The 23,469-nt window shown below is 35.0% G+C and overlaps 1 protein-coding gene across 2 annotated transcripts; it reads right to left on the bottom strand.

Annotated features, from left to right (window-relative positions):
• Positions 1–3,324: 3,324 nt before the first annotated feature.
• LOC144967005 (WD repeat domain-containing protein 83-like) lies at positions 3,325–23,214 on the bottom strand. Of its 2 annotated transcripts, none has more exons than XM_078903735.1 (8): positions 22,944–23,214; positions 20,506–20,604; positions 19,705–19,929; positions 19,145–19,257; positions 13,414–13,546; positions 11,934–12,042; positions 11,386–11,500; positions 3,325–10,903 (listed from the first exon to the last, which is right to left on the bottom strand). In XM_078903735.1, exons 2-8 carry the CDS (start codon positions 20,576–20,578, stop codon positions 10,754–10,756), a joined length of 918 nt encoding a protein of 305 aa, XP_078759861.1. In that variant the 5' UTR covers positions 20,579–20,604; positions 22,944–23,214; the 3' UTR covers positions 3,325–10,753. The 2 variants fall into 2 exon arrangements, with proteins under 2 accessions (XP_078759861.1, XP_078759870.1); XM_078903744.1 differs by having other exon boundaries at positions 23,110–23,205.
• Positions 23,215–23,469: the final 255 nt, after the last annotated feature.

Genomic DNA, 23,469 nt, shown 5'->3' with positions numbered 1-23,469 from the left:
TCTCAATTTTTTCTCCGAATCCCAGTATAAAAGGTGACCCACCATGTCAAATCAGTATTATGTCAGGTGCAAAGTGAATTTATCATTGAACAGATATGTCAAATGTTTGTTTTTCGCATTGATAGGAGTTAAACCGATCCTCCTCAGCAAAGCACTCAAACTGCACCAGAGTTTCATCGTGTAACTCATCCCGACATAATACCGTTTTGAGGTAATGGATAACAAATATTAGAAAAGTCTCTGCAGCTGAATTTTCTTAGATAAATTGTTGAAAAGGATTAGTCCTTCCCAGTTGGAGATAAAACTTTCAGATTGTGGGAAATGTACATTCCATTGTGTGGATCCACACACTCCAGTGTTGCTTTCATTTTTTCAGTTTTATAGTCTTTCAAAAGATAATTATTTGTTTATCTCTTAACAACATCAAGTTGTAATCATATTTGGAAATAAAAGAAAATTTAACAGATCGCCAATTCCCTGTATATTTTGCTTAAATCAAAAATTATGATTAGGGACATCCCCATCATTGGTTTATCAACTAATAATAAACGCATTCAAGAAAAGTAGCCATTATAAAATCATTCCTCTTTCCAACCCCAACCCCCTTTCCCTGACGGTCCATAGAACTGTACTGCAACATATCCCATATATTTTGTGACCCTTTGTTTTAGATTTACCAAACTTTGTTGATTTACTCGAAACCACAGAATATTAAATTTTATGGTCAGTCTCTTGCTCTCTCTCTCTCTTTCTCACTCCATGCAGAGGAAAGCATATTCACATTGATCTTGTCAATATCTTATAAATCATATTTTCCCTGGATTATGATGTTCTCTATGTTAATGTTAATCTTTACTGAATCTATAATGCTTTTCTTTTCATCAACAATGAGTGTATAAAGAGCATAATATTATTATTGCGGGTGGTTGGATGGGAGCATCACCCTTGAATCATATACCTATGATGTTCGCATGGGTGTACGATCCGATAGTGATGTCGTTTCTTCTTCTCTTTACTAGCCTATCCTGCTTCTTTGGTTTGTGATTGTATTTTTGACAGGGGATATTTTTTTTTCTGTAAATCTTCTGCCTGTTTGTTCTTGGTTATTTATAATTTAGCTTATGATATCTTTAGGTTATGATTTTGATTTACATTTGTACTATTTTTGTTAGATTGCTTGTTTTTTTGTTTCAGCGGTCTCTCATATAACCTCAATTGTGTTGGAAGAGACCTAAAGCAACAAACAAACAAAAAAAATATTATTATTGTTATTTGTTGAAATGGATTAGTGTCGCAAATTATTGAAGAGTAAGAACTATAAAGAAAAAGAAAAGAACTAAATTTAAATATCATCTCACACTAGTGGTTCTAGATTATATTGTGATACCTTATTGTTAGTTAGTCATCGACTTACATGAAAATACAGTGTTTGTGTTTATATTGTAAATTGAAGAAAGTTAAATCTCGCCAATTATAAGGCTGTTATATTTAATAAAATATTACGTATTGAGGGTAATATAATAATTTATTGCTTAAATTGTCTTAAGTCAAAGCATTGTTTGCTGTAAATAAAATAATACATTCCATAATATGTAACGTATATAGAATATTTACATTTATAGATATATGAGCCATGACATTTATTCTACCAAGGTATAAACTTTTCAACGTTCTTGTTTTATATTTCCAACCTTACAAATGTCAAAACATTCCATTTACCTTTACATGCTGCTGAAAATAAAAATCTGTGCCTTTGCACGTATTTGCAATTTTAAAGAGATTTTTTTAAATATTCATAATGGTGCCACAAGATTACTTAACATTTGTGTTTATGGTTACGGCTGTTTTGTTGATTTGTTAACAAAGGTATAACTGGTTTTTACTTAGTCTAAGTTAATAAATGACACTGATGAGTTACATAGAACTGAAAGATAACAGTATACAAAGATATCTTTTTAGTCTGTCTGAAAAAGAAAAAAAATGATCAGGGAGATATCGAGTTGATGAACTGCTTCACCCGAGAGACGCGAGTACTGTATGTACCGTACTTATACTTTTGACGTTTACTTGACTTTTCTGCATCTTATTCATCCTGATATATACAGGATTGAATAACGGGTCATAGAATTACCCTTTTGAGCCATCTGCAACACCAAACCCATCTACTCTCAATCCCCTAGCCCACTGGGTGGGGATCCTGACCTCCCATAGTGGGCAGGGAGGTACATGCTGTGTCTTCTATCCCCCCATACCCGTTTCCCAATTGTTTCCTGTCATTGTCTTGGAATGAGATTACTTAGTTTTGTCCTGATCCTTGCCGGAGCTCCTTGGCTGGGAGGGAAACAGTCGAATGTATAGTTATAGTTTTGGGAGATGATATTTTTTTCCTTGTAAATCATCTCTCTATTATGCATTGTATTATGTTGAGTTTACATATTATATTAAATGATTGGTAAACATTTGAGTGTATTCCTCTTAGATGGGACCTGTGCTTGTGTCTGGATGAGACTTTTAGGTGATCTCAAACTAAGTGCATTGGTGGTCTGCTCTTGGAATCTACATCTGATCCCTATTTGTTCCCAGTTCCCCTATGTCTTACTTTTTCTTGGGTGCTTTTATTGTAATTCTATAACTTTTTACTATCCCATTTTCTTCCTTTTTACTGGCGCTGATATAACCTAAATGTGTTGCAAGCGCCGTAAAACCCTTAAAAAACAAACAAAAAACAAACAATCCCCTAGCCCTTGTGAAAATTGAAGAAGAATAACGCATAGATGCATTTTCTAATAGTGTTTGGTGAAGAGTTTGTTTCCTGGCGTGGAAAGTTATAAATAAATAAGACAATGAACAATGGTGAGAGAAAAATAATAAAGAATGGAATGTCAACTTAGACCTTGAAGAGAGAATAAAATGAACAACTAATCAAAGAATGTTTAAATGTCTATGATTAGTCCTGGTTTTGGGTATTTTTTTTTTTCCATTGATTTTTACGTTTTGTAACATATGACTATGACATTAATTGTAATTCTAGAATTATTTGACTATCCCATCTTATTCCTTTCTACTGGCGCTGGTATGATCTAAATGTACTGCAGTGCCCTTAAAAACAAAACAATAACATATGACATTCAGGTATTTTTGATGTAGGCATTAAAGTTTTGGTTCAATGTTGATTGTAAACATCTAGTTAGTTTGGCATTTTCTTTGGTATTTTTTTGTTGTTTGTTTATTTGCTGAATCAAAGTCTTCACTACAGCCTGTATCACTGATTACCAAATGACCATTTTTAGAACAAAATATAAAATAAACAATATGACAAAAAACTGAAGGTGTGAATTTGATTTTATTTCAGTAACAGGAGTAAAACATGAAAGCACAGGAACAAATAGTCGCATTATATTTGACTAAAAAACACACACAAACTTAAAGATATGGCAATATTTTGCCATCTTATCTGTGGGTAAGAGTGATCACTTATTACTATTACCAAGTCATGAGTTAACCATTTGGCAGGGGTCCTTGGTTGCTGGTTGGTACTTGTAAGACACTTTAAAAGTGGCAATGTCATCATTCTATGTTATCCAAGGCCCCATGTAAAGCTCCTGTACAAAAGTGTATACTTTGTCTCCTTACCTTATTTTTTTTTCTTGGGCGCATAATAGGGCAAAACTAAAATCATCCTCCTTTTCACCAGCCATGAAAGGAATACCCTATTCAATCCATCCATCTACCAGATCAAATCTTCTATAATGAATGAATGAATTACCTCACGGCTTCTTTCTACCTCAACTATCATTAGCAATTTTGTCTAGTGGTATTTTTGGTATGTCTTTTTACCAAAAATTGACAAGTTAGGGCACTAAAATAGCACACAAAAATAAAGGCAATTTGAAATGCCGAAATGGAATGACATTGTTCTGGCAGAGAAAAACATTGGAGCAATGCTACGAACTGTCGTTTCATTTCAAGTTGAAATCAGGTGTGCTTAAATTTTTATGACATTGATTCAGAACGAATGAAAGCTGCCACATGGTGCCAGTATTGTCAGAAAATTGAATAAAATCAATTTTCTTAATTGTTAGTAATCAACTGAATCAATGTATCAAAATTAGCAAAGCCAACGCATAACACATTTGAAAGGCATATTTTAGAAAATATGTAACTCATTTGTTTTATCGTACACAAGAGATGTTGAAGAGTCACGTATCTGGAGAGGCCTGTAACTGTGTCCAGCTAAAGTGTTATGAATCAACAACACCCGAGTCTAGAGCAACTTCAATGCCTTGGAAAACTAAAGACGAGCAGGATGCTTTCTTGTCTACAATGATCACTGTTAACAAAGTAATGAGGAGACGAACAAGGCAGGAAGATGAAGATGTAGTACAGTTCCATAACTATTCGTACAAATAAAACCTGAGCACTGCTACAGAAACTCATGTACAACGAGTGGAGATCTGCATCAAAGCATCTTCGACATCAAGAAGGGCAGAGTAGAGAGGATAAGACAGGTCCTAGCTTCAACTGGTGGGTAAACTACAATGCTACATGCTGATAATAATCTATTTTTCTAGGAGTTTTGTAAAGGCCCTGCCACTAACACTTAACTAGATAACCCTAACCACCTAGCCCTAACTCTATTACTACCTAGCTACACTACACCTAACCTTAACTAAGTAACCCTTACCCTACTAAAATAAATGTGGCGGAGCTTTACAGAACTCCTCCCCCTTATCGCATAAATTTCTCTGCTAAGGCCGAGCTAATGTTGTTCTGCATTTGGTAGGAAAAAGTGGGAGGAACAATGCAAGGTGACACATGCGCGAAGCAGAACACTTTTGTGGTATCCCTCACCTGGCTGTATTGGTGAAGCTTATTTTGGACCTAGCCTCTTCCATCTAAAAATGAATTCAATTTTAGAGACAGTGAGATTAATTTGTTAAAATAGTTCAACTGTAATATTCTGTAATAATAACTGATGTGCGCAAATTAAGTTTATTTTGTGACTCATGTGCTGACCAAAACAAAAATTGGACTGTGCTTAGACTCCTGCATCACTTTGTCCACACCTTGAAGCGCTTTGACAAGGTGTCTATGTCATTCCTTCATGGAATGCAACAAAGATATGGGACACGTAAACCAAAAGAAACCAAGTGAAACTCCATCAGAGTGGCAAGAGGAATTGAGAAATTGCTGTGTGAAGCCATCACCACTCAATGTCATCAACGTAACCCAGCAGGACATGTTTTCGGCCTTTCCAGGTTTCCTTCAGCCACAATATCTGACATCCTGCCTGGTCCCAACAAGGCCAATTCACGAACTGTATTTCTCTGCCAACCATCCTCAGTTCATGATGTATCAGAAGACTTGGAATGGGCGATATTCATCAGCTGTTGTGATTCCCCGAACTAAAGCACAGAGAAGAAAGGGGCATGGAAACCAGCAAAGTCCTCAACTTCTAGAAAACCCTCGACCCGCATATCACGCACCCTTGCCCATCAGTGCTGCAAAATTCAAGGACCTGCAGAGGTTAAAGGATTTCTGCAAAAGTACAAATGCTTTGTACTTCCAGCTGCTCCCCCACGAGGGTGAACCTATCCAAGTTAAGCCAAGGAGAGGGAGCCAACTCCTTAACCTCCAGCAGTCACAATTTCACATAGAAAGTCAACCTTGTCTGAAAGGAAAATCATTTTTGGTATGATGAGGAAGTTGAAGGCCAAGAATATGACAAAGTTTGGAAAGTTAAGAAAAGAATTTATATCAAGCTTTTCCACAAAATGAGAAAATGTGATTTTCTGAAATTACTAGTTTTGTCTATTTTCCCCAAATCCAAAGATTTCATTTTCACCTTTCAGCAGAAAACTAACTCCAGTGATCCATAAACTTCATGACATATTGGTCAACATAATTTCCACCTATCTTATTTTGTAGAAGATGAATACATCAGAGACACAGGAAAACAACTTTCTCGTCTAGATCTCAGCAGGGATGAGAAATACATGGCTTCACAGCACATCTTTGTGGAAAAGTCCACTAAAGCTCTGATGAAAATGGATGAGTCATAAGCTACATCTTTCAGACTTCAGCTGTTAAATGCCTACAATATCACTGCAGTTTATATGCAAAAGAAACTTCCTTTGGAAAATCCACTGCTTAGGATCCTCTCTTTGCTGACCCCAGAGCTTTTGGACAGGAAGACAGGATTTGTCCTGAAGAAATTGTCTGAATTTCTCCCAACAGTGGATGGAAGCACAAAACTTTGGTGAAAAGATTGTACGTATGCAGTCAGATTTGGATATCACCACCAGTGATTGTTGTTTGGATGACTGGTGGGCAAATGTATTCAGACTGAGGAGATACACAGTTTACAGAGGATTGTATCTGCATGCCTCTCCATCTTCACAGACCCATGTGTTGAACAATTGTTCTGCATGTTGAACAATATCATCAAAAAAGCAAGCATTCCACTATGTCTCTGACTATGAAGCCATTCAATTCTTAAAGTATCAACTCCTTGCTTCCAATAATTCAACCCTGGAATATTACAAAAGAGCTGATCCTGTATGCTCTCCTGTGGATGCATGAAACAAACATCTTTCAAAGTATGGATGTTCCACCTCCAGACTGCTGCTTCCAGAAAAAGAGAGATATCAGGAAAAGAGCAGGAGATCTGATCTGTGTCCTCTTCCTACAACTTGTTTTTATAATCCTCCCAAAGAAATCAAATGCAGGAGAATGTTCTGACTACAGAACAATAAGTCTGATGTGCCACGTATTGAAACTGCTTCTAACTATCATACTGAGAAGAATAAAGAATAAAATAAATGCCGAAGTCAGTGAAGAGCAAGCAGGATTTTGAAGCAATAGCGGAACCAGAGAGGCAATTTTCAACTTCAAAATCTTGATCGAGAGACATCTGGAAGTACAAAAAGAAGTGTATGCATGTTTTATTGATTACTCCAAGGCATTCGACACTGTAAACCACAAAAAGCTGATTAGCCCTTGCTAGTAATTCCTCCATACTAGTCATTAAATGCCATCATGAATGTTTTGTATGCTGGTTATAGTTGGCTTACTTTGTTCCTTATATTTTTGGTAGTCTTTTTGGATGCACAATTTCTTTCATATCATTGATGTTTAATTTTCTTTCTTTAACCATTCATATTGTTTTTCATGAAAAGTTATCGAATAAATTTGAAAACATTGTCATTTCAATGTGTTTCACTTGTCTCTTTTTGCTTTTTGTGTCACTTTTGCTCTGTCATAGACGTCCTACATGACATGTGTGCATGGAATGTTTCAACACCTGTAGCTGGGTGACGCTTGCTTCACTTATCTCCTATGCTATATCTTTATAAACAGTGGGTGCCACTTTGCATTTGGGTGGACTTTCACAGCTTTGGGTGCATTTTGAAAAATATTGTTTTTGACCTGCTATTGTGGCAATAACACTTTTGACAATAAATGAGAGCTCTGATAAAATATAATATGTATCAAAAAAGAAGTTGGAGAATGTTAAAAAATCAAAGTTATTTAAAAAGAATCATGCATATAAGAAAGATATCAGGCAGTTAAAGAAAGACAATATCCAAAAAGATTACGAGCTTGGAAAAGAAAGGAGGAAAAATAATGAACTTCTTTACAATTTGAATGAATGTAAAGTGAAAGTTAAGCATGATCAAACTATGAAATCAAAATACAAAACTCCGCTTGTTGAAGAAAGAGCTAAAAACAGTGATCTTTTAAATATGTTGTCTTTTGACAGTGACAAAGATTGTCTTGAGTTACGCCAATATGGCAGCAGTCATCGATATTCTGATGATGTGAGGCAGGCATTTTATGCTTTACAAGGAGAAGCAAATGTTGCAGCAGAAAAATGTTCTACAGTTGTAGATACTGTTGCAAAACACATATTTAAAACAAATATAGACAAAAGTAATTTACCATGCTCCTCAACATCTCTTAATTTTGCAAACGAAGCACATGTCATTGGAAAATATCAAGCAGTTGATGAAATTTTTAAAAGTGACAGTTTTACATATATGCTTGTGATGGAACAAGCCGTCAAAAAAACTGATTTCCTCGAGCAGCATATTATTTTGTAGAGTGGCAAGCTACTATCCTTAGGATTTTCTGAAATTGCTCGTGATGATTCTGAGACATTGTTAGAAAAATGTGTTTCTTTGTTTAAAGACCTGTGTGAAGTGACTTGTTTAGATGATGATGGTGTTGATGGAAATGAACTGTTAAAAGATATCATAAGGAAAATGATGTGCCTTCTCTCTGACAGAACATCTGTCAATAAAGCATTTAATCAGAAAATGTCAAAATATAAAGCGGAGTTGCTTGAAGGGGAGGAGGATTGCTCTGTTTATTACACATTTTGTAATGCCCACTTTTTGCTTGCACTTTCAACTGCTGCAGAAAAAGCTCTTCAATCTGTTGAACAAGAAGTTGTTAAAGGAGATGGGAGTAAGCTTGGGAGGGATCTTGTTCAAAGTTTGCAACTTTTTCTTCAGCAACAGAATGTGCCTCATTAAGATTAATCAGGTTGGCAGCTGAGGTTCTGGGGCCAAAAGGTGATGAGAAAATTGGCTGCAGAAAAGAATAGCTGATCTTTTGTTCTTCTAAGGGTATCAAATCAACTTTCTCTAGCTTCAGATCAAATCGTTTTAACAATCTGTTCCAAAATGCAACTGCTCTTTTGCGCCACAGATTTGACATTGAACATTTCTTAAATGAAAATGTCTCGCAGAATAACTTAAAATTACAATCAATTGTTGCTGACCTGCAAGATATTAGAATTATTACTTTGATATCTGTACTTTCTTTTTTGCATGTTTGCATTACTGAGCCTTATTGGCAACTTATGAACAGCAGCAAATCGTATGCCGAGTTTCTATATTATGTTCAAAAAATGAAACTTCTGTTTGACTTGACGTCTTCTCGTCATTTTGTACCAAACAATGAATCTCTTCCATCAGTTTTTGATGAACAGTTTATGGCTAATGACTCTGATATTTTTGTTGTTAAACAATTTTTGAATTGCGACTCTTTTAAGTCACCACCTTTTTTGTCTTGTCTAAAGTAAATTGTACATGACTGCAATAATTCTGTAACATGTCAGTTTATCGTTTTTTCTTGAAGGGGGGATCTTTGGTGATAGCTTATCAGAAGAAGTTAGAAAGATTTTAAGTACTTGTCCTCTGACAAATCTTACTGACGAACGTCTGGGTGACTCGGACTAGTGTATTAGTAAGCGAAGAAATGCCTCATTAATTTTACGTTCAACCACCAACATGTGGAAGCGAAATAAAACAGAGAAATGGCTGAATGATCAAACCCCTAAGGTCACCAAGAGTTTTATGGAAAGGGCTATTAAGTATGGGCCAGAGTGGAAAAAAAGAAGTGTCAAAGAAAAGCAGAACGTTGAGGATAAAATACTGCAAAGACTTGAAGAAAATAAGAGAAAGAAAGATGAAAAAGCAGTAAAGTTAGCAAAGCGTAAAAATGCTGCTCTTGATGCTATTTTAGCTGAGGGTGGGCACATAGTGACTACAAAAGATAAATTGGATGGATTGTACTCCGGTCCAAGATCTACAGAGAGGCTAAAGGATCAGATCCGCTTTCAGAAACGAGAATATTACTATGACAGGAAATAAGAAAGTGCTCTATGACTGTTTACTTCGTCATATTACTCAGTGAATTTGTATGAAGCCAAGATGTATATTTTATGTTAGATATATTTTGTTCATGCTATGTCCTTCTATTTGGTATATTATTTGTTAAATTTAAATCAGTGGCTGACTATATATGACTGATTGAAAATTATATCTTTTTTTTTAAATAAAAAATTTTTTGAGTGCCATGACGTAACCTAAATTAACAAAATTCCCTCAATATTTATCAAAAAGTGATCTACCTCATTGTGAAGAGCTTAAATTTCTCTTTGATTTGATATATGAACCTTCCTCGAGGTGTAATAACTTTTCGTTTAATGTTCTTTTAAAGGTATAAGTAAACGGATCATCAAGTAATTTTCGGATTTTTTTTCCCCAATCAAGTTTTTTAGCTTTGGGGTCCACTTCGCGCAAAGTTGTAAAAGCCATTTGTTGTGTCACATGCTCAAAAAAAAATAGGCTCTATCCCTATAACTATTTTTCATTGTGTAAGATGTCTACGAACCATAGGGACATAAGTTTTCCATATATGAAGTTCTGAAATTGGCTTTCGTTTCATTTTTCATATATTTGACGAAGAAAAATAGTGATTTTTGCCAAGTTCAGAAACCTGTATCTTCTTTGATTACAACTGTAGTGTTAAATGCTTGTATATTTCTGAAGACAGCAATTTGTCTGTCGAAAAACGATGTATTATGCTTTGTTAAATGTACTGATGACTGGGTATGATGATTTAAAGTGTTGTAAAAATGTAAATGTGAAAAATGTCGTAAAAATTCTAAATCAGAATAAAGTTTGACTTAGACTTGTCCTAACTTTTTTTTATTTGAAAACGGATTTTGGTGATTTTTTATTGTTTTTTTCTTGTCTCTGGGAGCACAATTCAAAAATATAGATGAATCTTACAAATGGGAAAATTGAAATTGTCACTTGTGGTACCTAGTATCACTTGCTAACAAGAGTTTCTCATGTTTGTGGATTTCATGACCCAAACAACACTGGTAAGGGTCATAGTGCTGCTGTCACCAGTGTGAGGGTTTCAAGATGAAATTAGAAAAGATTTCACCAAAGGATGTTCACAATGGTTCTGTACTTGTCTCCTGATTGCTCTCCCAACGGCTCATCTTTTCACCCCAAGCAGACAACAGGATGGGTTTGGAGGGATGATGGGATAGAGAGTGAACGGGACGACTTGTTTCATGACACAACTCATCCTTGACCTTTGCCTGAAAAGGTATTAAAAAAAAAAAAGAAAAAGAAAAGAAAAACATATTTTTTATGGACAATGGATTTCTCCTATGTATCTTATTCATATCCTCCTCCTCCTCCTCCCCCCCCCCCCCCCCCCCCCCCCCCACTAACCCAAATCAAGAAAACAGCAAAAATTGAACAAAAAGTAAATTTGTGTAAATTTTGAGTTTTGTCACTTATTTGATGCTGATCTATCTCAATCTAAATCAATTAGCAATGCTATAATAATAGCATTAATAGTCTATAATAATAGCATTAATAGTCTAAAATAAAAGCATTAATAGTCTATAATAATAGCATTAATAGTCTAAAATAAAAGCATTAATAGTCTATAATAATAGCATTAATAGTCTAAAATAAAAGCATTAATAGTCTATAATAATAGCATTAATAGTCTAAAATAAAAGCATTAATAGTCTATAATAATAGCATTAATAGTCTCATTACTGCTTCCTACCTCCATCAGGTCCCATACAAAAATTTTCCCATCTTCTGAACCGCTAAGGATATGAGTGTCGTCATGATTTAGACAACTTTCAATTCTGTATGATGAGTTCTTGTGACCTTGGAACCTTAAAAAAAAACAAAAAAACTTATATGTTGTGCAGAGAAAATAAACAGATGAAAGTCTACACAAAAAAATTTGCAGGGCGCATCCTAGCCTATGTGGTTTCTTGAGTCATCTAACTTCTGTTTAGCAAGCGTGTGGAGGTTGACAGGCCTTGTGTATAAACTATTGCATCCAAATGGAAAAAAAAAAAACAATTACTTGTTTTATTCCCTATGATATTATGAATGATGTGATAAGTGGATCTCCTTAATGATACTTCATGTGACCATTCCTATAATGGGGTGGAAAGGCAATGGAGAATTCAAAGCTTTGAGAGGTTTTTCTGATTAAAGTTGTCTAGTGGCTCTTTCCTTTCAGTAAGTGCTCAATTGATAGAGAAAATGTTGTTTTATCCCGTCATCAAAATAAGTAAGTAGAAAAAACACGAAACTCACTCATTCAACATTTCTCCTGTATCTTTGTCCAATAACAGGATTGGAGTGTCCATAGAGCTGATCAAAACACACTGGCCATCTCTTGTAAACCTTGCACAGGATACAGCTTCTGTTTAAGGAAAAAGAAAAATATTACCATGTCAATTTGTGCTGGCTCCATTTCAAGCTGCAATTTTTATGTTTTGGAAAAAGAGGTTTTAGTGTTCAGAGGTTACAGAGGTAATATTAGGATACAAGCATATCTGTCCATTCAATGAACGTGATGATAAGTTGATCAACTCAAAATTTATGATTCAAGTGCTTAATATAATTTGAACTCAATTTCTATTGTCTTAATAGACATTTTTTGACATTGTAAGAGAACTCCACTTTTATTTGGGTACGGGGAAATATTTTCTGCATTAATATCTCATATATTGTAAAATTCTTTCCCAATGTTAAGAACAGGAAATGGTTCATATAAATCTTAAGAAATTGATTGTTTTCAAAATAATGAGGAGGCACTAATTGGTATCAATTCAATGCAAGTACCCAACCTCACTGTCATAATCACTAACTGGAAGGCTGACACACTTACGAAAATCAATGGTGTCTGTTTTCAATGGGATTTGACTAAACAAATTGGAATTTTTCAATAAAATCATCACAATGTGTATCAATTTCATAATACATGCAAACCATCTCCATGTCAATTGTAAGCAATATGAAAAATTGGACGATCGGTCCAGTGGTTTCAGAGTTTAGTGTTACAAAAATATCCAAATGCCAAATATATAATAAGATAATTTGGTACACATTTATTTGGGCTTCTTGAATTCTAAACACCTGATAGACCACTCTGATCCCAAAATGAGTGAATTATTGATGCTCCCATATGTAAACTAACTCTAACTGAAAAATATTTCTCTGACTGTGCCACAAAACTATGGAACAAATTAGATAAAAAAAGTCAGAGGCGTCTTGGACCAACTCAGTATTTTTAAGAAACTTTTGAAAACATTCCTATTCAGGCAGTCTTTTGAGAAGTAATAGTATTGTCTTTGAATGTGTCTTCGTGGATTCTGCGAGCTATTTAATTAATTATTTCAACAATACATTTTTTTTTTATGTTTCTAATTTGACAAATCTGCAAAATCTAAGTTCCAAGTTTCAAGTACAGCACTTTCAGGAGCTGGTGCTCCTGCTATTTCTTGAAGATGCGTAAAAGCTGATCTCTTTGAAATCAATCATTAGATAAGTCACAAATTCATAGCAAATCAAAGACATTATATTGAGTTATATGCTATAAATAGTTCCAATTAAATTCAATCTTATGACAAATAACAAATTCGCTCAATCGCACACACAAATATTGTATAATTCTCATTCACCACACCCACAAGAAAACACTTTGACGTGTGAATAAAATCCATGAAGTCGGGTTAATGGTGAATTTGTCAAAAATAGAAAGCCATCTAAAATACAATATATTATCACTCACTTCCAACAAAGTCTGAGAACATTTGGCCAATCCTTAAATCATATCTCCTTACACGACAATCAGCTGACCCTGTGAGAATTTCATGGTCTGAGACTTGAATGGAGGTGACACTGTCTTTAGCTTCATCCATCACCTAAAATGAAAATTTCTTTATTCTTTCTTTTTTCCATGTTTCATTTAATCAAGTAAATGTTTAAACAGTAAACACATTGAACAGACTATCTCCTAAACTATGAGATGGGGGGAAATATATATGAGCCAAGGTCAAAAGGTGCCTGCCTGATACCAGTGTTAAGAAAATTTGATTTTTACTTAATTATGGGCTGTTTTCATTGGGTTAATGCTTGTAATCAATTGATAATATGAAGAAGAGATAAAATGAGATAGCTCAACATATTCTGTTCAACAGAATATGAAATAAAGAACTTGAAAGTGAAATTTGAATGCTGTTTGGCGTGTGCTTAAAACGAGGTCAACGCATCACCTTTTTAGAAAGCATGTAGAAATTAAATGTGATGTTTTAGTTCGCGTGATTGAAATTTGACTAATAGTATAAAGTCAAAATTTACTTTAAAACGCAATTGCAGTATATTTAAAATATGATTAAGTTTCATATAGAGTTCTTAAAAAGTTGGTGTTGCTTGTGACCTTTGGTGTCATCAAACACAGCACAATACTAAGACTCGACACGAAACTTTAAAACTCATGTTTAATGTTTATAAAATGTTTTATTATGAGAAAAAAGCATAAATTTACTATCTGAACTCAAATCTTGGAGTAAATGTATACCGTTTTGCCGATATTGAGGTTTATTGGTTTTGGTGTCATTTGTCACAAGCAACACGGCATGCGTGAACACGTGGAAGTTTGTTTTGTTAAATGGCGATTCGCAATTTTGATCAACCCTTCTTACCAGTCTTTGAAGTGCAGCACTTTCATTTGCCTTTCCAGCGTGGCTCCAGGCAGAAAAGGTAAGTTGAATTTTGGTGTCATCGCTATTTTACATTGTCACAAGTGACACTTGATATTGGATATTACAAAGTGCCACCAAAAAATTTTGTTTTCAGCTGTTATTCTATTTACAAATATGATATTATGACATCTCACATAAGACTGTGATTTTGACATAATCAATTATTTCCTTGTAATTCTAATTTTTTATGTTTCAGGGTTGTATCAATCAAGAAAAAGACAAAACTCAAGCTTTTGACGAATCCAGATAAAAGAAGGGTTGTCAAGAAATTTGATTTGATTTACTATTAACACACTAAATTACTACAAACTAGCAGATTTGAGCAGTAGGGCGGATGTTACCGCATGGTTACATGAATTCATTACCATGGCTGATATTTATCTAGTGTTTGTGTGACTTCTGGTACTTTTTGTGACCATTGGTGTCATTGGTTAAAATGTCACAGGTGACACTTAATTTTGAAGTTTCTAATGTATTTCTGTTTTCGTGTTCTTCAAAGCTTGAAATGTCATTGATTTACATTTTAACAGGCTATATTACATGTGTTCAGTTGCTATTCTTGATTTATTGAGGCAAAATTGCGTTCTAGTGCCGATTTTGACCAAAGTAATAGCAACAATGGTATTACTAATTTCTAAGTATATTTCCAATTTGAAATTATTTAGTTTCTTAAAATATTATTAAATTTCATTTTAGAGTAGATTATTGTGCTTTTTTGACTGAAAATAATGATATATTATGGACGAAAGTGTGATTTGGTGTTGCTTGTGACATAAGTAATGGTGTCACCGGTCTTATGTCACAAGTCACATTTAGATGCTCTATTTTCTATGTATATTTCTATTTTTGAAGTCTTTGGTTTCTGAAATATTATTAAATTCCATATTTAACTGTGGTTATTACACTGGTTTGACTGAAATTGATATATTGTCATAATTGCAATTTGGTATTGCTTGTGACATAAGTAATGGTGTCATCGGTCTAATGTCACAAGTGACACAATGTCGCTAAATAAGATATGCTTTGGTCACATTATTTCCCAACATTTTATTCCAAAAGTTTCTGAACATTGCTGGTAATAAGCATATGCAATATTGTTGTTGTTGTTAATGTACACACATTTTTATGAAATAATATATTTGCATTCTATGTTGCTTGTGACCGATGACACCAAAAAGCAACATTTTCTCCAATAGTTGGTAACACTATTGTACTATGATTGTTGTTGATTGTGTCTTTCTGTCTATAACTTACTAAATAAAGTTTGATACTCAACAAAAATCATTTGGTTATTGAGTTTTTTGTCTCATTTTGGTGTCACCGGTCACAGGTGACACCAGCAACCTATAGGTATTGTTGACGATATTATGCTGCGTTAGACCTTAAAGTTATCTAAAGAGCCTTTGATTCATGAAGTACAGGGTTTTTGCTACACATATAGAAACATGAATGGACTATTAAGTCACTTTTATTTTGAGAAAAAAAAATGGCACCTTTTGACCTTGGCTCATATATATCTTACTTTTAAAAAAAACAAAAAACAAATAACTTAGCAGTTCTCCATATAGCTTTGGCTGGAATGGTGGATGGTAGAATATAGGATTCTTTCATGGCTTTGGATTTACTCAACGAGTAATTTTTAGTGCACCATTGAACACCACAAGTTTGCAGTAAGATGTATACTTACCGTACCAGAGTTCCATAACATTATTATTAAGAGTTCACACTTCTCAGACTATTGCAACCTATTTGTCATTACAAGCTTGCGCTGGGTCAAAGCATTGTTTTAAAATTGAGTAAACTATCCTGTGTCATTAACGCAATTGGCTGAAGTGCAGGGCACACTGCATTAATTGGTGCTTAAATGCATGTGTGGGCGGTACCAAATTTGTTGTCCTAATTATTGGCTGAAATCAATTAATCTGTTTTTAATTACTTTTTCTACAAAAGTTATAAATATTATGAGCTTTATCATTGATGTTCTTTCAATCAAAAACAAGAATATTACTATCGATGTTAAACTAAAAATCATTAGCGAGCTGGAAGCAGAAAGTCAACACAACTTTGCAAAAACTACGCAGAAATACTGTACTTCAAATTCCGTCATTTCCAGATAATTTATTGGCGTCCTTAAAGTCAGTGAGGATTGTCTCCCTTTTCAGCCGTCGATTGGTTATTCTTCGACTGCAATCCACAAAGACAATTTGACCTCAGAAACATTGGATTTATATTCATACAAACCAAAAGATTATTTTAGATAGCCAATCAGCCGCTTTTTAATTTCTATTTAAGCCAATAAAATGAAAATTCTGAAATAGTTGAATACATTTTAATAAGAAATGATAGAAGGCTCTTCAATATTAATATTATGGGTGGAATCATGTCTGATACATCGATGCAAGTTGCTGGAGGAAAAAAGCCTGAAACAGGTGCACAATTTTGTTTGTCCTGTCACAGCTAACCTTTGACTTGTTCTGCTCATATTGTTTGATTGACAGTGACTTTATTGTTTCCCTATCCTCCTGACTGAGTTCATATTTTGAAAATATTAATATGTCCTGCACCTCTTTGTGAAGCTTTCTTTCCTCAGATAAAAAACAAAAACAGGAATAATTAAAAAGCTAGCAGTCCCAAAGTTCATTCACTTTTGTGGTTACAGCAAGCATCTGATTGAAATGATTAGGGATGGGTCTAATGACTGAAAGCCTATTATTTTTTAATTTCATTTGGATGATGGAAAAAATCTCTCTCACCTGAGGAGACTCCTCTAAATCGTAGAAAAGATCAGAACAAAGTGATTGCAATGGAAGAAATGTTTCTATTGATACAAAGAACTTCTTACAGGCATTATTCAATATATGTACTGTGTCACCACAAACATCCAGCAAATTGGAATTTTTACTTCTTAGTTTCTGTTCCACACCATTTTTCTTACCACGCTTGACATTGCAATTGTCCATAAGCACACTGATTACTCGATCTAGTACCACATTCCTAGAAGCCAAAATGTCAATTACAGCCACAGTTATATTTTCAGTTGTTGAAATATTTGAATCCCTCGTTCCCAATAACTGAACAATACACTTTCCCTGCTCCTCATCAAAATATTGTACCATCATATTTAAGAATTTATTTCCCGCATTGTTTGTGACTTCATCAATGTTCAAGGAATAAAAAATCTCTCAACTTTCCCTCAATTGATTTTTTAACAGCATGTGCCACACTATGACTTGTTATGTACATGGCAGCAGTCCTATTCATGGAGACCGACTGAAGGGTTTTGGGGTCCTTGCTCAAACGTTTGGTCAAGTCTAAAATGTCCCCAGCAATCGAGAAAGGTAAACAATGTTCAGCTAAAAACAAACTAACAATTGCCTTGATCTCAAAAGAATGATCGTTCATAGACAAAGAATCGTCACTCAAAATTATTTTGAAGTTGTCTTTCATTGCACCCATCTTCGAAATATGATCAGCATGGTTTGCATGGTTTTGTAATGCCTTCTTCCCAGAACTTCCACACACAATAATTTTCCCACTTGAGACACAGAATCACTTTCCCGGTTCATAAATTTTTTTGCACCAAGACCTAAATGGAAGATTTTTATCACACATAGCGAAAGGTATACAGAGGATAGGTAAGATAGAACAAAAGAAAGGGGTAGTGAGGGATATCGGTAGATAGATAGATAAATAAATAGGCAGATTGATAGATAGACAGGGATATATATATATATATATATATATATATATATATATATATATATATATATATATATATCGATCGATAGATAGATAGCTAGATAGAGAATGTGTGTGAGATAGATAGGTGGATAGAGGGATAGATAGATACGAGTAGATAGATAGATAGATACGAGTAGATAGATACAAGTAGATAGATAAATAGATAGACAGACAGACAGACAGATAGATAGATAGATAGATAGATAGATAGATAGATAGATAGATAAATAGATAGACAGAGACCTCTCCTCTAGCCATGACCATTTCCACATGGTTTTAATATTATTGTCACACTCCCGAAACATCGCTAGCACGTGACGAGGAATCTCATTTTTGACAAAACAAAACTAAAAATATCCAAGATAATCCAAAGTCAGAAAAAAAATTAGTAACTCCAAAAAAGGTTTGTTAAAAATAAATAAAGTTGTAAGTGTGTCACTCTAGTAGTAAACACGATGAAAGATGAATGAACAAAGACAAGCCAACTGAAAAGTGAAAAAGACGCAAACAAATTAATATATGTAAGATTACAAAGGTGACTAATGAGCGAGTGATTACAGAATGTTTTACTCAATACACGCGCGCACCACGGGCACTAGACACTGCGACAATTTCATTGGTCATTTGGACACCACAACACAATGTGAGAACTCATTTACTGAGCACACTTTTCCTTTATTTAAAAAAATAATTGGTATCAATAGTCACGAGTACAAACACAATTAACGACACATGCATGCGCACATAAATGTCAATAAAGTGTCTAGAGAACTGTACAATCAGTGCCACAGAGCCAGCGCACCTAAAATCATCAACGCTTGAAAAAAAATTTTAATTTTAAATGACCAATCATCTATGAAAACCTGAGTCCATCTTCGGTAGCCGGACGACCAAAAGGAAAACTGATATGAGTAAATCCGGAAAGTCTAAAAAGCCAGAAATCCGGTTTACGCCGGAAATCTGGCATCAATGCTGATATGAACAAAAACAACACACCATTGAATGATTAACACCTACCTGGATTGGTATATTTTTCCTACTCCTGCAATCCCATACACGAACAGAGCAGTCAATTGAACCAGACAGAATTAGAGATGAATCTTCATTAAAGCAAACACAGTTTACTGTGCCTGAAAAAGAAATATAAAAGCTTCAAGTCACAGTGCAGAGATTACCTCATGAACTCAAAACAGAAACCAGAAAATCTTGATGGAATAAATAATAAATTGCCTTGATAAAATAAAACAAAGGTATCTTTAAACCAAAGGCAGTCAGTAGGGAAACTGAGAGCTCTGAAATACCTGATAGATTGTTATTTTTCATTACTGAAGTTTTACTTATTATTGTCTTTCTCAAACCATAAACTAAATCCTAAAAAGGAATAACAGTGCTTAGACAAGAAAAGAATGAATAATAAAATGAAACAATCTATGGAAACTCACTTTTGCTGTAGTTACCAAGAAAGATGTTATGAGGATAAAAATAAATTTCTCTTAATCATCTGAAGTTAATAATCTTATATCGTTAGTTTTATGACTTTCATAGTGTACGATATATATACAAAATATATACTTTACCTGCATGATCCCTGAACTTTCGAAGTATTTGTCCAGTGGAAACATCAAACATGACAACTGTTTTATCCATCCCTCCAGAGCAGATGTGACTATTGTCCCCAGAGCTACAGGCATCCAGTACTTCATACCCATGGCCCGAGTAAGTCTTGAGAAGCAAACCTCTGGATGCACTCCACAACTTAACCGTTTTGTCACTTCCGCATGTTAAACAGTAGTTTCCATCCACTAGAAGATGACAGAGAAGAATAAATGTTAATCAACATTGATTAATTATTCAGATAACACAACATAGACATAAATTTTTAATTTATTGAAGTGACTATTTCTCTGAATGCTTGGGGAAATAAACTTGATCTCTATTTCTCCAAACAGCTGCCACAGAGTATTCACGATAGCACAACTTTTTGATAAAATCTGTCTTTGTCAACAATGTGCCTAAAAAACGCTAGCTTGCATCGACATATCGCATCCGTAACCCATGGAGGCTAGCCGACCATTCAGAGAAATAGAGTTCAAGTTTATTTTCCTTGAGCTTACTATTACAACGAAAACAAGACAATAAATTTTATTAATATTGAGTATATTCTTGAGTTAAAAAGTTAGTTGTTAAAAGGATAAAGCAAACTGCTTACTCAATGTGTCCCTAAGATTCTGGATTTAATAGAGGCTTTTCTTGGACCCATCAAACCTCATCAGAATTTGATGGAAGTTGCCCTTAACCCAGAAGTTTTTGCTCTAGACCGAAATTTTTTCTGACAAATTCAGAGTTTTGGCATCTTTGCATATATGGACAACTCTCACCATTGTATCGGACAGCTCGCACAGCACCCTGTTTGCAGTCAACAGTTTCTGTGATTTTGTTTGGCCAAACCATGATTTAGTAACAGTATCTGGATTTTTCTGAAATTTAAGAGGAGTAACCAAAGAATTTGTGATAAAAAATACATCAACTTCATCAAAACAAATAATGTCATTATTTCTCTGTCTGAAAATTCTCGGTACAGTGGACTCCGGATAAGACGATGCCCAGGGGAACCGAGAAAAAAATCGACTTATCCGAAAATCAACTTAACCGGAGTGTAACCAAATGAGCAAAAACTCATGTGAACAAGGCAAACCAATCAAGAAAAAGTATGTCCCTTCATATCGCGCGGTCTCTGTAGTGGTCATCAGAGGCTCCTACCCCCAATAGCCGCATAGAGGAATCAGAATACATAAAAATCGGAATTTGAGATAAAAAAGCGGAATCAACTTACTGTTATTGACTATGACATGCTTTGCAACAGAAAATGTAATAGACAATCCAAAAGTACTCAAATGATTAAAAATATAAAATGTGTAAAAATGTACAGATTGTGTAAAGACTAAGAATGGGGTCAAATAATAATAAGAGAACACACAGGTCCTGGCCGTCTGAGAGCAAAGCATTGAACGGATGGATTTAACCTTGTCAGGACCCTCCCCCCCACACACACACACCTAAACAAACAAACGCGTGTGCCGGTACACACACACACACACACACTTACACAGGGCTAAAATTAAATAGGGAAAGAAGCTGACCGTACTCAATAATATTATTACGGAATGAAGCCAACATATAATATTACAAAGGTCATTGACCTCACAAATTGGAGTCACTAATACTTCGGTCAACCCCCCTCCCAGACAGCACACACTTTGAAGGGACTAATCAGACTCACAAAATGTGTGTTGATTGACCATAGGAGATGCTGACGAAATAAGCCATAGCTCACTTTTTTTTTCACTACAGACTTTTTTTTTTTAATGTTCCTCGATTGGAAAGGTGAAAAGCGGAATTTTCGCCTTGAATGGGGAATGTATACCAATTAAGTGAAATTATTCAGCGAAAAGCGGAAAGGTAGGAGCCTCTAGGTCAAGGTCATGCTTCTTGTAAATCGTCGAGACAGAAATAGCCGGTATGCCAATTTTCTATGCGATGATTTTCTGTCGCATGCCAGACTTTCCAAATGCATCGAATCTTCCTTTTCCGCGATAGGTTTGCCATTGTAGTTGTAGACTTGATTTGAATTCTTGATAAAATTGATACTAATTAAGAGGGCCATTACATAGGATGGCCTGGGATTAGAACCAAAAAAAAATCTTGAACTTGAAGTTGAGAAATTAAAGTTATTCAATACTGCTTATGTACATTGAACACGGACGTCAGGAAAAGCACCTACATCACATCGATGTGCGCCAATCGTTCGCGGATATTCTTAACCACTGAAAATTCTTACTGGTAGCTTTTTTAACCAATGGAAATACTTGTTTATTTGTGATTTTATTGTAGTCATGAGTGATAAGAACATCGACTTAAGCGACATCGACTTATGTGGAGTTTGTTTGTTTTTTTACTAATGTTATATAGGAAGAAGGGGGAGGGACCAAGAAAAAAAATCGACTTGGGTAAAAATCGACTTAGGCAACGTCGACGTATCCAGAGTGCACTGTAGTTTAAGTCATTCAAATACTAAATGATAAATGAACTTTTTAAAATGATAAATGAACATTCTAATACCTTGAAACAAAAAAACGAGCAATCTCAATCCAGAACCAAAGACAGGGAGCAATGCAACAGTACAGTAACTCAGTAACAGTAACAGTAGTAACGTAACAATAACAGGGAAAGGGACCTAAGTAAGTCTAAGTCAGCTATGTGGTCTTGTGGTATGACACTCACTTTCGGATCGGAAGGTCCTGGGTTCGAGCCTTGCTCGGTGCAAAATTGAGTCCTTGGAAAAGGCTCTTTACTCACATTCTCTCACCCTACTCAGGTGTAAAATGAGTACCTGGCCGTTAAAAGCGTTGTATCTGTCGGAAAAAAATTGTAATATCGCCTAACAGGCGTCATGGCTCGTTCTACATGTTACATGTTGCTGTTGGTTAGGACCCTTTGTAAAGCGCTTTGAGCACTTTTAGTGGATATTGCGCTATATAAAAAGCTCAAATTAAGTCTAAGTGATAGCAGACCATACATCATCATCAAGAGTGAGTGACCTGCCTAGTGTAGTGTGATGATACTCCACTCGTGTACACAGTTACACAGTACTTTAATACTTGACTTGAAATAAAATATAATTTTTAGTTTTTCTAATTTTCTGTACTGTGGTGACAAAAAGTAAGGTAGAAGTAGAAGCAGAGAATAAGGCAAGGTGAAAGTTATTGATATGTTTCTTTTCTGGCTGTCATTTTATAATTATTCACAGTACAGACACCTTTTCGATTGGCAGACCCTGCTGGGAATAATCACAGTCACAGCGTTCTTTTCTGTTCAAAAATGAATCAACCAAGAGAGAATCTGTGATCCCCTTGCGTTTTGATTATTATTCATATTGTTGGCCATTGACAAGACTTTTCAGCGATTCTACCTTCAAAGCTCACCAAATCATTCTTGCACGAATTTCGAACGAAAATTGAAAAGGGGAAGCCGTGAGAAGAGTAAAGGCATAAGGCATAAGGTAAAGATCGAAAGTACGCATCTAAATTAAATTTTCTTTAGATGAAGAGTGAAGAGTGGTGCTGCCATAGATTTATCAATAGTAACAGATACGATGAGCAGCGGGGCGATAATTTAACACTGGGGATACACGCCATTAGCTCCAAGACCCTCACTCTCTCTCGCTCTCTCACTCTCTCTCTCTCTCTCTCTCTCTATCTCTCTCTCCCTCTCCCCCCTCTCTCTCTCTCTCTCTCTCTCTCACACACACACACACATTCTTTCTCTACCCCTTTCTTTCTTTC

The sequence above is a fragment of the Berghia stephanieae genome, chromosome 1 (genome assembly GCF_034508935.2).
Source record: "Berghia stephanieae isolate SIO BIC M18660-M18661 chromosome 1, UCSD_Bste_1.3, whole genome shotgun sequence".
NCBI classification, from domain to species: domain Eukaryota; kingdom Metazoa; phylum Mollusca; class Gastropoda; order Nudibranchia; family Aeolidiidae; genus Berghia; species Berghia stephanieae.
The sequence above is the reverse complement of the archived record's forward strand: the minus strand, read 5'-3'. Positions and strand labels throughout refer to the sequence as shown.

Bases quoted from the DNA above. Each gene is read 5' to 3' on its own strand.
- LOC144967005 (XM_078903735.1), bottom strand. From the start codon at position 20,578: ATGGTTTGGCCAAACAAAATCACAGAAACTGTTGACTGCAAACAGGGT. The intron at 19,258-19,704 runs GTAAAGTATATA...TTTCTTTTTCAG, and splicing joins AAAGTTCAGGGATCATGCAG to GCACAGTAAACTGTGTTTGC. The intron at 13,547-19,144 runs GTAGGTGTTAAT...TTTTCATTTTAG, and splicing joins GGAAAAATATACCAATCCAG to GTGATGGATGAAGCTAAAGA.